This window comes from Brassica rapa, chromosome A09 (assembly GCF_000309985.2).
Source record: "Brassica rapa cultivar Chiifu-401-42 chromosome A09, CAAS_Brap_v3.01, whole genome shotgun sequence".
NCBI lineage: Eukaryota > Viridiplantae > Streptophyta > Magnoliopsida > Brassicales > Brassicaceae > Brassica > Brassica rapa.
In genome coordinates, this window is record NC_024803.2 from 4,802,301 (window position 1) to 4,816,440 (window position 14,140).

Sequence of the window (14,140 nt, forward strand, 5' to 3'; positions counted from 1 at the left end):
GTGAGCCTTTCCCATACATCGTTTCTCTTCCCTTTTACTGGCTCACCGTAGATACATGAGAGGAAGAAAATCTTGTCTTGCCAGTGTATCTTCATGTCGATGACTCTTCTGTGGGCTTGCAGCACTTCCACTCGGCAAGCCTCCTTCCAGAACACTGCAAGTCCTCCTCCTATACCAATTGGCTCCACTGTTTTCAGATTACTGAAGCCCAAAGTTTCCACTAAACTTTCCAAATACCTCCTTTTGTTTTTGGTCTCGCTGAGGAATAGGATCTCAGGAGAGTGCTGACCAAGCATCTCCTTTAGATGTCGAACTGTAGGGGTATTCCCCAACCCCTGACAGTTCCAGCTGAGAATTCTCATAATGACTTTGAAGGGTTGGAATTATCCATCAACCCTTCTTCCAAGATTTTACCACTCCCCAATACTATCCTACGGACAGAATGGTGAGGGTGTGAAGCTGCTACTTGAGCAGAATGAAAATGGGATTCTGAGTTCTTTTCTCCTGAATCACCATTTTTGTGTCCCAATCGCTTGAACACTGATGTTTCTTGTTCTTCCATTCGAGGCTTTTTTGATTCCCTGTCCCCACTATGGCTTAGCCTTCTTCTTTTGGATGATGTTACCTCTGTTACAAAGCGCTTTCTCTCTGAGGAGTTTCTGGAGCCAGAGCCAAGCCTTTCGAAAACTGATGGGGGACTGCGACTTCCTTTGCTAGAGCGTCCTTCATGGGAGTCCTTTGGGGTAGATAGCGCCTTGGAGCTACTGGTATTTGGGTCTGACTGCTCTAGAAGGATTGTGTGGTCAAGTTGGTTATCCTCTGCACTACTCAGCCTTTCAAAAACCGATATTAGCTCTCTGTTGGTTTCCTTGGGGGGAGTGATTCTGTTCTGGGGATTCTTCTTTTTTCCTGAGGAGGACTTCCTACTGTAAGGAGCAGATGACTCTCCAGAACTCTTTGAGATTGCTCCATCCTCCCTTAGGTGTTTGGTCAGGTCTTTTTGTTTCCAAACTCTAGTAGAGCCTCCCGCCACACCCTTCCCTTTCAGGTCCACAGTTTTCCGCTGGCTCGGTGTTTTTGAGATTTTGCGGGTTGTCGTCTTTCGAGCTTGAGTAGGTGCAGCGATCTCCTTTTGTGAGTTTGATCCTCCCTGTAGACCTCTCTGTGATCCTCTTTCTGTTCCGTGCTGGTCTCTGTTAGGGGGTTCTCGTCCCAGAAGATGCATTTGAGTTGGGCATCTGGTCTGATCATGAGTTAGCCGTTTGCAGATGAAACACACTTTGATCAGTCTTTCATATTCCAGCTCCGTCGGGATCACTTCGCCTGTCTTGAATCTTGCTATGCGACGGAATTGGAGTGGCTCGTCAGCTTTTATCCAGACCTGAGCCCGGACATAGTCTACTGAGGAGGAGTTTTTTGCGTGGAGTTCCACCTTCTCCACTTCACCTAGCGGCCCCACTAGACTATCTACCGCTTTCTTCTTGAGAAGGTGTATTGGTAGACCCCGAATCCTGATCCAAAAAAGGATCTTTCGGAGGAAATCGGGAGATGGTGTCGGGGTCCATTGATCCAGAGCCACTATCCATCCATTGACAAACCACGGTCCTCTGGTGAGGACATGGTGAAGATCCCTGTCTGATTGGAAGATGAACTGGACACGGTCGGGACCTACTCCTCTTCCATGAACTCTATCTTCAAGACCCCATATCGGGGGTAATGCTTTGACAAGTCCACCTACTTTGTGAGCTGAGGGGTTTAGACATCTCACAATCACACTGAGAGAGTTTTCTTCAAGGAGATCGTCATTCTCTAGCTCCGGAATGTCAACCATTTCTCCATCTTCAAGCAGCTCGAGCTCTTTAAGTTCCTCCACCAGGGAGAGTTCTTTCTTCTTCTTTGGTCGAAACATTTTCCAGAGATGTTTATTTCCGGTGTACCGGAGAAGCCACAGAGGCCTAATGAGAGACTAGAGACGTCTCAGTCGGATTCAGGAGCCCCGATTCAGTAGATTCGCAGATCTGGGTTTGAAACACGGAGCTGAGATTTGGGGAGAAGGTAGAAGCTATTATGGCTTAATGGATTCAGCTTGATCTTTTCTTGTCGAAGCTGATTGGGATCTTAAGGGTATATCAGAAGAAATGGAGGATTGAGAGCAGATCTAGAAATTTTTTGGGAAACCCTAGCCGTCGCACAAAAGTCCGATATATTGATATATATTGAGAAGCAACGCTACCAATATTCTAAATTTGTTCGTAGAAATTTATATTATTAACAATTTGAGACCCGGGAGAATAAATATATAAACATTAGCAAAAGAATTAATAATATATTTTGGAAACTTATATATTATAATGTTGCACAACAAAATTATAGTATATATATTGCGAACTTTAGTAGGTTACCACATCAAATGTCGTGTTCATGATTGATTGAATACTGTGTACTGTCTTCTCAAGCCCTCGTGCCACATGTTCTTATAGAAACTGTCGGTGCCCTTATATTATTATTTTTACTCCTATTAAAGACTTCGAGAAGAAATATCATTTAATTTTGACGCTTAATTAACAAAACATTTTGATGGTAAACTCTTTGCAAAATTTCAATTAAGAGATAATTGATAAATTTCCATTGTTTAATCGTGTTAAACATACAGTATTTCTCAAATTAAATGGAACTTTCACCAGACCTTACTTATGGTTAACAAATTAAGCATTTCTTAATATGAATTTGCAAAAAAAAATACCGGAAATTATCTAAATAAACGAGGACCGACGAAGATAAAATCTAAACCCGATGCAGTCAACAGATGCTACAAAGCCAGTGAAACGGCCCATGAAGAAAACGGTGCATCGTCTAAAGATGGCGATGAAGTATGTTATCAAATAGAACAATAATACTACCAAAAGACCTAGAAAATAGGATCTTGGACACGATGGTTATTATGCATAAATGCCTATATCTGTTTCTCAACATTTTAGAAGCCTCTTTAAAAAACAAGAGGAATTTATTACATAATAGGACAATAACTAGGACCTTGAATTTATTGTAATTTTTTTCCCGTACATTCATATAAGTTTCACTCCAAATAGTAAAATACAATTATTCTTTAACAAAAAAAATTATAATACAATTATGGCCTTGCACATGTACTAAGAATGTAAATCTACTCAGACAATTAATTAATAAAAACAATACAACATGCTTACTGAAGAGAATAGAGTGGTTAATAAAGCCCTTTATCAAAAAAAAAAAAGAAGAATAGAGTGGTTAATAAAAAGATAAACCGACTAATCCTAAATTGGTAAAAAAAAGAAGAGTGAAATCTAAAACAGGGTTGTTATTATGAAAATAAAAGATTAAATAAATGCTAGAGTGATCCATGCACATAACCAGAAATAAATAAATAAAAATGAAAGTAGTTACGAGTAATAATATGATTAATGATTAATAATGTGTGTTTGGGTCTTAACACAAAAGAACAAGAACAAGTGGAGTAGAGAGAGGAGAGAGCACACCGGTTTAATGGGTCCCACACTGCTTCTCTCCACATAAAATTTATTCATTTTCTCTGAATTTCGTAAAATATCGCCTTTTTGGTGTTTTTTTTTTCCTCCTCATCTACATAATTGCCTTTTAATCATCTCTCTCCATTTAACTAATCACACACTCTCTCTCTCTCTCCTCTCTCACTAATTTTCTTCTTCCTTACGCGTTTGTGAAAGCATTTGCAGCTTTGCCTCTCTCTCTCTCTCTCTAGGATCATCCTTTATTTCTGTGACTGTGAGCTTTCGGAGAGGAGAGAGAGGAAAACAAAAAAAAAGGTCGTGGCTTGAAGCTGAATCAATACCATTACCACCACTTATACACATACACACACACAACACACACTATTCCTTTTTTTTCAAAAATCAAAGTCTGTTTCTTTTGTTCGGAAGCAACCTCTGTTTATGGACTCTGGATCTCTAAAAAACAGAGCTTCTCCTCTGAGTTAACACACTCTGTTTCTCTCTCTCTCTCTCTCTCTCAATCGATCTGTGAGATCAAGCGTCTGTGTTTCCGACAACATGAATACCGGTGGTCGGTTAATCGCCGGTTCTCACAACAGAAACGAGTTCGTTCTGATTAATGCCGACGAGAGTGCCAGAGTAAGAGATCTCTCTGTTTTTTTTTTCTCTTTCTGGGTTCCTCTGTTTCTGTCCGAAAGTCTTTTCCTTTTATTCTGGATCTGAGTTTGACCAATTAGCATTAAGGGTTTCCGTTAGATTCCGCTAATTTTTATCTAGAATTGTTTGTGTCGGTGGGAGAAAGGATTTATCTTAATTCTCCAAGTTTCAAGTCAACAGTTACCGACACAAACCTCAATGATGCATCCGTAGTGAATCTGATGATTTAAATTGTTGCAGATAAGATCAGTGCAAGAGCTGAGAGGACAGACATGTGAAATCTGCAGAGACGAGGTCGAATTGACCGTCGATGGAGAACCATTCGTGGCCTGTAACGAATGTGCGTTCCCTGTTTGCAGACCTTGCTACGAGTACGAAAGAAGAGAAGGCAATCAAGCTTGTCCTCAGTGCAAAACCCGTTACAAAAGGCTTAAAGGTTAATTGTTTTGTTTAAACCGGTTTTGTATTCCGGTTTAGAGACTTTTGCTGATTGTTGTTGTTGTTGTTGTTGTTGGCATGTGTTGTTAGGAAGTCCAAGAGTTGAGAATGATGAGGAGGAAGATGACATTGATGATATAGACAATGAGTTTGATTACATGAACAATGGTGGGATTGGATTTGATCAGGTCTCTGAAGGTATGTCTGTCTCTCGTCGCCACTCTGGCTTCCCGCAGTCTGATTTGGATTCAGCTCCTCCTGGCTCTCAGATCCCATTGCTGACTTATGGTGACGAGGTAAGACTCTCATTCCTCATAAAGCCATCTTCAGTATCTATTGGCTCTATAATATTCTTTGCTTTTGTTTGTGACAGGACATTGAGATCTCTTCAGACAGACATGCGCTTATTGTTCCTCCTTCACTTAGTGGTCATAGTCATAGAGGCCACCCGGCTTCTCTCTCTGACCCAACCATTGCTGGTACATTCTTGGATTTTTGAAGTACTTAAATGAGCTAAACCTTTTTTTTTTTTTTTGTATATGGTTACTGAGTTTTTTTTTTGTGTAATTGCTTGCAGCACATCCAAGACCTATGGTACCTCAGAAAGATCTTGCGGTTTACGGTTACGGAAGTGTGGCTTGGAAAGACCGTATGGAGGAGTGGAAAAGAAAGCAGAATGAGAAACTTCAGGTGGTTAAACATGAAGGTGATCCTGATTTTGAAGATGGTGATGACATCCCAATGTAAGAAGACAGAACACACAAAGTCTTTTGGTTTATGTCTCTTTGATATTTATGAATATTTGTTCTTTTTTTTGTGTATTTTTCAGGATGGATGAGGGAAGGCAGCCATTGTCTAGGAAGATACCAATCAAATCAAGCAAGATAAATCCTTACAGGATGTTGATTGTTCTACGTCTTGTGATTCTTGGTCTCTTCTTTCACTACCGTATTCTTCACCCGGTCAAAGATGCATATGCACTGTGGCTTATATCTGTTATTTGTGAGATATGGTTTGCTGTTTCATGGGTTCTTGATCAGTTCCCTAAGTGGTACCCTATAGAACGAGAAACATACTTGGACCGTCTCTCATTAAGGTACTACAACACTTTGGACCATTTTCTTGAACAATTATTTTAAAAATCGGTCTAGACGCCTGCCTAATCAATAATCCCCTATAAAGTGTCTAATTACCGCCTGGTGATTTCTTGAAAAGTTGGTAATATAATTTTCATCCTTTTTTTTGTTTGCAGATATGAGAAAGAAGGGAAACCATCAGAACTATCAGCTGTGGATGTATTTGTCAGTACAGTGGATCCGTTGAAAGAGCCTCCGCTTATTACAGCAAACACTGTCTTGTCTATTCTTGCGGTTGACTATCCTGTTGATAGAGTTGCTTGTTATGTATCTGATGATGGTGCTGCTATGCTTACTTTCGAAGCTCTTTCCGAGACTGCTGAATTTGCGAGGAAATGGGTTCCTTTCTGTAAGAAATACTGTATCGAGCCTCGTGCTCCTGAGTGGTACTTCTGCCATAAGATGGACTACTTGAAGAACAAAGTCCATCCTGCATTTGTCAGAGAACGGCGAGCCATGAAGGTTACTACTTCTTTGCTTCTTTATACATTCACTTCTCATTGGTATCAGTCTTTTCTTCTGATAAAAAACTCTAAATTAATAATTTTGCGAATATGATAATTTGTTAATCTATATATTTATTAATTTACAGAAATTTACTTTTTAAATTTATATATTCTAAAGTAAGTTTTTATGTAAAATAAAAAGAATGATTAATTTTATGGGATCATTTTATAAATCCGGTTTCCATATTTTTTTATTAGATATTTTGGTGTATAAAAGATATGTATCATAAAATGTAAATGTGTTCTGAGATGTAAATAAATAAATATTTGTTATCTTATCTAATTGTTTCATATTTTGAACCGGTCACCATAGAACTGGTGAAAATTATAAATATATAGTTTTTGTTAATTTAGTTAGTATTAATTCATAGAGTTTCTAATGTAAATTCCTTATGAAAACGAGATGATTACATTAGATACTGATTTGGAAGATTGTGTGTGTGTTGTGTGACAGAGAGATTATGAAGAATTCAAAGTGAAGATCAATGCTTTAGTAGCAACGGCACAGAAAGTGCCTGAGGAAGGTTGGACTATGCAAGACGGTACACCTTGGCCTGGTAATAGCACAAGAGATCACCCCGGCATGATCCAGGTGAGTTTCAAAGTCTTTAAACCTTTCTTTAATATTCTATGTTTCTGAAACTTTACTTGTTTTCATTGTAAATAGGTTTTCCTTGGAAGTGATGGTGTGCGTGATGTGGAAAACAACGAGTTGCCTCGTTTGGTGTATGTCTCTCGTGAGAAGAGACCTGGATTTGATCACCATAAGAAGGCTGGAGCTATGAATTCTCTTGTAAGTTATATACTTTTATTAAGTTTTTTTCTTCTTTGTATATTATTCAATGGTTCTTTGACTCTTTGTTATGTATTTTGAAGATACGAGTCTCAGGGGTTCTATCAAACGCTCCTTATCTTCTCAACGTTGATTGTGATCACTACATCAACAACAGCAAAGCTCTCAGAGAAGCAATGTGTTTCATGATGGATCCTCAGTCAGGAAAAAAAATCTGTTACGTTCAGTTCCCTCAAAGATTCGATGGGATTGATAGGCACGATCGATACTCAAACCGCAACGTTGTCTTCTTCGATGTAAGTAGTTTCACATTGTGTATATCCATTGGAGTACATTTCAAACTAATAATGGATCTTTTTGTTTTTACAGATCAATATGAAGGGTTTGGATGGGTTACAAGGACCTATATACGTGGGGACAGGTTGTGTGTTCAGGAGGCAAGCTCTTTACGGGTTTGATGCACCTAAGAAGAAGAAGGCTCCACGTAAGACATGTAACTGCTGGCCAAAATGGTGTTTCCTCTGCTGTGGTTCGAGAAAGAACCGTAAAGCAAAGACAGCAGCTGCTGATAAGAAGAAGAACAGAGAAGCCTCTAAGCAAATCCATGCGTTAGAAAATATTGAAGAGGGTCGCGTCACTACTAAAGGTATACACTAGTGTTAACTCACTTTGGTGTCAGAACTTGTTGCTAAAGATTGTTTTTTCTTTCTTATAGGGTCTAATGTAGAACTATCAACCGAGGCGATGCAATTGAAGCTGGAGAAGAAGTTTGGACAGAGTCCTGTCTTTGTTGCATCTGCTCGTATGGAGAATGGTGGGATGGCTAGAAACGCAAGTCCAGCTTGTCTGCTTAAGGAAGCTATCCAAGTCATTAGCTGTGGGTATGAAGATAAAACCGAGTGGGGAAAAGAGGTACATCATTGTGTCCAAACATGTTCTTGTATTCATGTAATAGATTCTTGATTTTTGATGATGACCCTTTTGTGTTAACATAGATTGGGTGGATCTACGGTTCTGTTACGGAAGATATTCTCACTGGTTTCAAGATGCATTCTCATGGTTGGAGGTCTGTTTACTGCACACCTAAGTTACCAGCTTTCAAAGGATCAGCTCCCATCAATCTTTCAGACCGTCTTCATCAAGTTCTTAGATGGGCTCTTGGGTCTGTTGAGATTTTCTTGAGTAGGCATTGTCCTATTTGGTATGGCTATGGAGGTGGTTTGAAATGGCTTGAGCGGTTGTCTTACATTAACTCTGTGGTTTATCCATGGACCTCCCTTCCCCTCATTGTCTACTGTTCTCTCCCAGCCATCTGTCTTCTCACAGGCAAATTTATCGTTCCTGAGGTAATACAATCATCTTGAGCTCTCTAAGTATGTTTTCAAAAGTCAAAATAGTTATTGTCCTAATGAATGAATATGAATCTTTATATACTTTCTCCCTCTAAACAGTTTAGATTTATGCACACAGATTAAAAAAACATTTATTTTCTTACATTTTCTTAACAAAAATATCATAAATTATTCAACTAAATAGACTGTAGAATATAAATGGTTAATTAATTTTATGTTGAAAATTGAAAACGTGGAATATGTTTTTGCAGATAAGCAACTATGCGAGTATTCTCTTCATGGCACTCTTCTCGTCCATTGCAGTAACTGGTATTCTCGAGATGCAATGGGGCAAAGTTGGGATCGATGACTGGTGGAGAAATGAACAGTTTTGGGTCATTGGAGGTGTATCTGCTCATCTCTTTGCTCTCTTCCAAGGTCTTCTCAAGGTTCTTGCTGGTGTGGACACTAACTTCACGGTCACGTCAAAAGCAGCTGATGACGGCGAGTTCTCAGACCTTTACCTCTTCAAATGGACTTCACTTCTCATCCCTCCCACGACTCTTCTCATCATAAATGTCATTGGAATCGTAGTTGGAATCTCTGATGCTATAAGCAATGGATATGACTCATGGGGACCGCTTTTTGGAAGACTGTTCTTTGCACTTTGGGTGGTTATTCATCTTTACCCTTTCCTTAAAGGTTTGCTTGGGAAGCAAGATAGAATGCCGACCATTATTGTCGTCTGGTCCATCCTCCTGGCTTCTATTCTTACACTTCTTTGGGTAAGGGTTAACCCGTTTGTGGCTAAAGGTGGTCCTATTCTCGAGATATGTGGTTTGGACTGCTTGTGAGTTGATCCAAGGTTGGTTCCCACGGATCAAGAGAGGTAAGAAAGAGAGAGAGAGATTATCTACCCTCTTAAAAGACTACTTCATTGTGTTCATTAAACGATGAAACAAAAAAAAAGATTTAATTTTGTTTACGTGAATGTTATTTTTGCAAGAATGTGTTGTAGATATAGAAGAAGTTTGTTGTCTATTTGTTTTGTTCTTTGGTGTTGAGAGAAAAGATTTGGTAAATTATTCTTTTAATTGAATATTTATGATCTCTTTTGAATATTACATAAGAGGTGTTTCAGTCTGTCTGTAATCTTTTACGAAAAGAACTTTGATTTATTTTCAATTTTAAAACAATGTGATTTCTCTGTTATAAGGCTGTTCATGAGTTAGATTTATACTTGTTTAAAGTTTTTAACATAGATTTTAAAAATTGTTAAACATTCAGTTTTACTTTTACTTAGTTACCAAAATTCTATAGCATTTATTATTTTAAAATTTAGATAAGATAAAAAATAAATTAATGTTAAATTGCATTTAAATTCTAAGTCTATTTATTTTACAAAGAAAAATTTATTCTTCAACAATTAATTTAAAAGGGAGGGAGTAGTATTTTAGTGTACATATAATTTTTATTTAAAAACACATGTACAGTTGGAATTAAAACAAAAATATATACATGACAATCAATTTTTATGTTGTAAAAAGGAAAAAAAATATTAAAAGGAAAATCAAAGACAATGTATACCAAAAAGCTGGATTGAACATTTTTAACGGTTAATGTTCAAGAAACCTAAACCATAAAGTCTATAATCAACTGATAATTCGGTTTATTTGGTTCTTGACTTTTAAAGAAAGAGAATAGTTTTGCCCAAAAAAAAAGAGAGAATAGTTTTCTTATCCGGTTTGATGGTCCTTTTGTTTGCCTAACCACATATATTGATCCAGGGTCTAACTGGCTTGGACCTTCAATCTGGGCTGGATAAACTAGTAATTACGAAGTTAACCTAATGGCCCAAAAGATATTTGTATAGCCAGCACGGTGCAATCATTTTTGCAAACTACAGCATGAAAACATGATTCGCTTAGCAACAGATTAGAAGTCGCAAGGACAAGGCACCATGGAGTAAGCTGGTCTGGTTTCCTCAATGTGTTCTTCGATATGCTTTTATCACATGGTTAGCGTTTCGAGACTGCAGGCTCTCTACTGGTTAGCGTAGCAATAAGTGAAGCAGTCCGCAAGGTTATCTCTATCGTGGTGAGTCTACACCAGATGAAACTAGAGATCATCTCTTCTTCGTCTGCCCTTATATCTTTATGTTGTGGCTCAAAGTAGCAGGAAATCTGTTTGGTGTTGTTTCTGACCCGGACTGGGATATCACTATCATGCGCCTTCAGACAGGTATCTATGAGCGAATTACATTTATCTGGCTGAGATTGGTCTTTCAAGTCACCATCTATTTTATCTGGAGGGAGAGGAACGATAGGAAACACAACAACATTGCAGAAACAAGTGGAACAGCTTGTTTGTATGATTGACAAGACAATGCGTGATCGCATATGTCAACAAAATACTATCCGAAGCCAAAGTTGAAGGAGCTGCTTTGTCGATGGTTTGGAGCACATGTTACTTAAAGCTATTTAAACATTATTCTTTCATATCCATGTTAATTTTATAAATATATTGTTTTATGATCAATCAATCTAACATTTTATCAAAACGCTTCGTGTGTGTATGCACATTTGTCTATTGTTGCTTTGGCTGCTGAAATATAAATGTGGAATCCGTAAGGGTTTGTACTTAGTGACACGGAAGCATAAAAGTTTTATAGAATGTTACTCAGATATTAATTATGAACTAGAGTTTATCCCGCACACCGTGCAGATATATTTTACTTTTATAAATATTTAATTTTGATATTATTATATAAATTTAAATATACAATTTATATCTTAGTGTTATGTATTTTACAACTCTTTAATTTTATTATTTAAGTTTCTTATTACTTTATTAATATAGGGGTTTGTTTTATACATTTTACCTTTTTTATTACGTTTTCGAGTTTTCATAATTTGAAATAATAAAATAAAAAAATATTCTTCAACATATGATTTTTGAAATTATATAACTATAGAAATAAATTTTTAACATATGTTAATAACTTCATTTGTATAAAAAACTGCATGATTAACAAATCTGAACCCGTTTTAGTGGTAGATGATAATTTATTTAAATGAAAGCATTATATTACTTAATTACAAAATTAATTAATGCAATATTTAATAAAAATTATTTAAAAATTTAGTAAGATTTTGTTAGATTTTTCTCAACAGATTTTGTTATAATTGAAGATAAAATTTAAATCTATAGTTAAAATTAATTTATTATTAATATTCCTACTAATTATTATGTCATATTATGTGATTAATGAAATAGTCCTAGTAGACTTTTAAATAGTAGATAAAAATGGTACTTCTTTTTTAATAGAGAAGATGTGATATTTGGTTTGAATGTTGACTCTTTTTGGATTTTGTTTGAAGAAAATAAAATAGTGGTTGACTTGTAGGTGTTGAGACAATGAGTCTTGTCCTACTTTTTGTTTTTGTTGTTAGCAAAGTCAGTTTTTCTGCCACGTGTTAGACACGATTTCAGTTCTCTGTTTAATGGTCGAAGTATCTGTCGACCCACAAAATATTTGTAGGTATGATAATCTTTAATGCGTTGAATCTGAGTACCCATGAGGTTTTGACATTCTGGTTGTCATGTAGTAGATTGAGTTTCAGTTGATGTAAGGTTTGTATAGAATATAGATGACCACTTTTCTCAAAACCACTTGACGAGACCTAAGTAATAATTTTCAAAAATATTGAGGTTCTTTGAGAAATGTAGTCGTCTAAATTAACATATGTTTGACATAACCAATACATATTTTGACCGTTATAAAAACTGAAGGATCACGATGCCGTGAAATGTACATTTCTTACTAATCTATAGCTATAAGTCTATAACGGACACACGAAAAGTTCGATTCAACAGAACCTCATAACTTTAGAAAAATTAAAATTAAAATATGATTGAATAGAAGGTTCAGTTGAATACTTGCCGTATCTTCGTTCGCCAGATTAGCTTAGCGTTTACCAGGGGACAAATATTTTGTAGAATTTAATATGATGACTTTGGCTAACAAAGTTCAAAAGATTAGAAAGTATTGTTTTTTCTTAACTATTGTTTATTTGTTAATGCGTAATCATAAATTATCAAATATTTTCCTAAGTGTTACCATCATTGTACATGTAAATTGTATGTAGATAGTAAAAAGTATTTTAACAATAACACAGAAAGTTTGAGACTAATAGAAATATCATATATGTATCTATATAGTATTGAGTTATATAACCCCATAGTATCCAGTGCTTCTATGCCTGATGATATGTCTGAATCTTTGCATGCATGCATGCATGGATTTACATGTATTATATATAAAATGATTTGATCAAGTTTTAATTTTTTTCTTTTTCTTTTGAAACTTATCGAGTTTTAAATTTGTTAAGTAAGCATTAAACAATCTTTCCCTGTTAAATGAGAACCCAAATGTGAATTCTCTTTCATTCATATATCAACATGCAAATATAAACAAATGTGATGGATACATGTATCAACTTAATGATTTAATATATAGATAGATGTTACAGAAACGACAAAAGCATTACCGAAATAGTAGTTTTCTTTGTGTAAAGTCCATATATAGTAGCTACGATAATTTAAAAATAACATAGGAAAATCCGGATTTTCATGTCGACACCTTATTTTCAAATCATATTCAAATGCAACAGATGTATTTTATTTAAAACATATCAATAGTAGTAAAGGACTAAAGGGTGCACACGCGTTGTCGACAATCTCTAAATTATTTCTATATATTTTAAGAAAATATAAAATAAGTTCTAGATGCTCTATACAATTAGAGCTGTATTATAATTAAACAGTTAATTATCCGTACAAAATCACTGAATATTTTCAATTAACTAGTAATCAATAACCAGTTGTTTTATATCACATTATCACTATATCCTCGCACTGTCGCACATCCTTTGGTTTAGATATACAGTACACTCATATACAACTATCAAGTTGTGTTGTGATACCCAATTGTCAATTATTGAGGATACTTATACAAGTGGCAACTTTTAACTCAGATTAAACATAAGTGGTAACTAGTATTCCTTTTTTCGTACGAATATTTTTCTTCGGTCTCCTAAAGACATGAAGATACATTAAACGTCCACAAGTTTTTTTTTTTTATATAATTTTGATGTGATTCCAAAAGTTTTCTAGGTCCAAATACTAATCACAAGTTATTAACTAAATAAAACAAATTACATCAAATATATACGATTTTGGTGCTTTTGTGCATTAACTCTATGAAAAACCCCTATGATAATAATTAGTTTTATCATGGTAATTTAATTTCTCTCTTGTGATATCAGGTTTAACTAACCAAGTTTGATTCAATATTTTACTTATTTATTTTATAGAAATGACAAGTTAATGTTATTTGATAAAAAAAAGACAAGTTGATGTTAAAGGCATTAATAAAAAGGACACTATATATATCGTATACGCCTGATGAACTAATTAAGTTGATCAGGTCTTCTGGTTCTTAGTGCCAATGCTAATTAATTAAGTTGTAGAATTGCAAGTTGAATGGATATCCTTATAATAATCAGTGTCTAATCGTCGTGTTAATGCGAATTTAACCAGAGATTAGGTTATGCACACATGGGGAAAATATTTATTTAATATTTTTGGATTTCCTTTGGATCGATCTTGTCTTTTGAATGTCCCTTGGTTAAGAGTCTCTCTATATTTATTTTAGGGAAGATAAATTTATTCTGATAATTGTGTAATAAAAATTATTAAAATGCTGTCAGTA

The 14,140-nt window shown here is 35.7% G+C and overlaps 2 protein-coding genes across 2 annotated transcripts; one reads left to right on the forward strand and one right to left on the reverse strand.

Moving 5' to 3' along the window:
- Positions 1-301: 301 nt before the first annotated feature.
- On the reverse strand, positions 302-3,273 carry LOC117127878. Its single transcript, XM_033278727.1, has one exon. It carries the CDS (start codon positions 1,907-1,909, stop codon positions 359-361), a length of 1,551 nt encoding a protein of 516 aa, XP_033134618.1. The 5' UTR covers positions 1,910-3,273; the 3' UTR covers positions 302-358.
- Positions 3,274-3,642: 369 nt separating this feature from the next.
- On the forward strand, positions 3,643-9,510 carry LOC103837549 (cellulose synthase A catalytic subunit 6 [UDP-forming]). Its single transcript, XM_009113907.2, has 14 exons — positions 3,643-4,145; positions 4,404-4,599; positions 4,692-4,897; positions 4,975-5,080; positions 5,179-5,344; positions 5,431-5,697; positions 5,854-6,199; positions 6,698-6,835; positions 6,911-7,036; positions 7,120-7,332; positions 7,406-7,682; positions 7,752-7,948; positions 8,032-8,382; positions 8,640-9,510. Exons 1-14 carry the CDS (start codon positions 4,065-4,067, stop codon positions 9,219-9,221), a joined length of 3,252 nt encoding a protein of 1,083 aa, XP_009112155.2. The 5' UTR covers positions 3,643-4,064; the 3' UTR covers positions 9,222-9,510.
- Positions 9,511-14,140: the final 4,630 nt, after the last annotated feature.

Excerpts from the sequence above, each read along its gene's own strand:
- LOC117127878 (XM_033278727.1), bottom strand. The coding sequence starts at position 1,909 with ATGTTTCGACCAAAGAAGAAGAAAGAACTCTCCCTGGTGGAGGAACTT.
- LOC103837549 (XM_009113907.2), top strand. The coding sequence starts at position 4,065 with ATGAATACCGGTGGTCGGTTAATCGCCGGTTCTCACAACAGAAACGAG. Across the intron at positions 5,081-5,178 it reads CTCTGACCCAACCATTGCTG|CACATCCAAGACCTATGGTA; the intron begins GTACATTCTTGG and ends AATTGCTTGCAG. Across the intron at positions 7,949-8,031 it reads AAACCGAGTGGGGAAAAGAG|ATTGGGTGGATCTACGGTTC; the intron begins GTACATCATTGT and ends GTGTTAACATAG.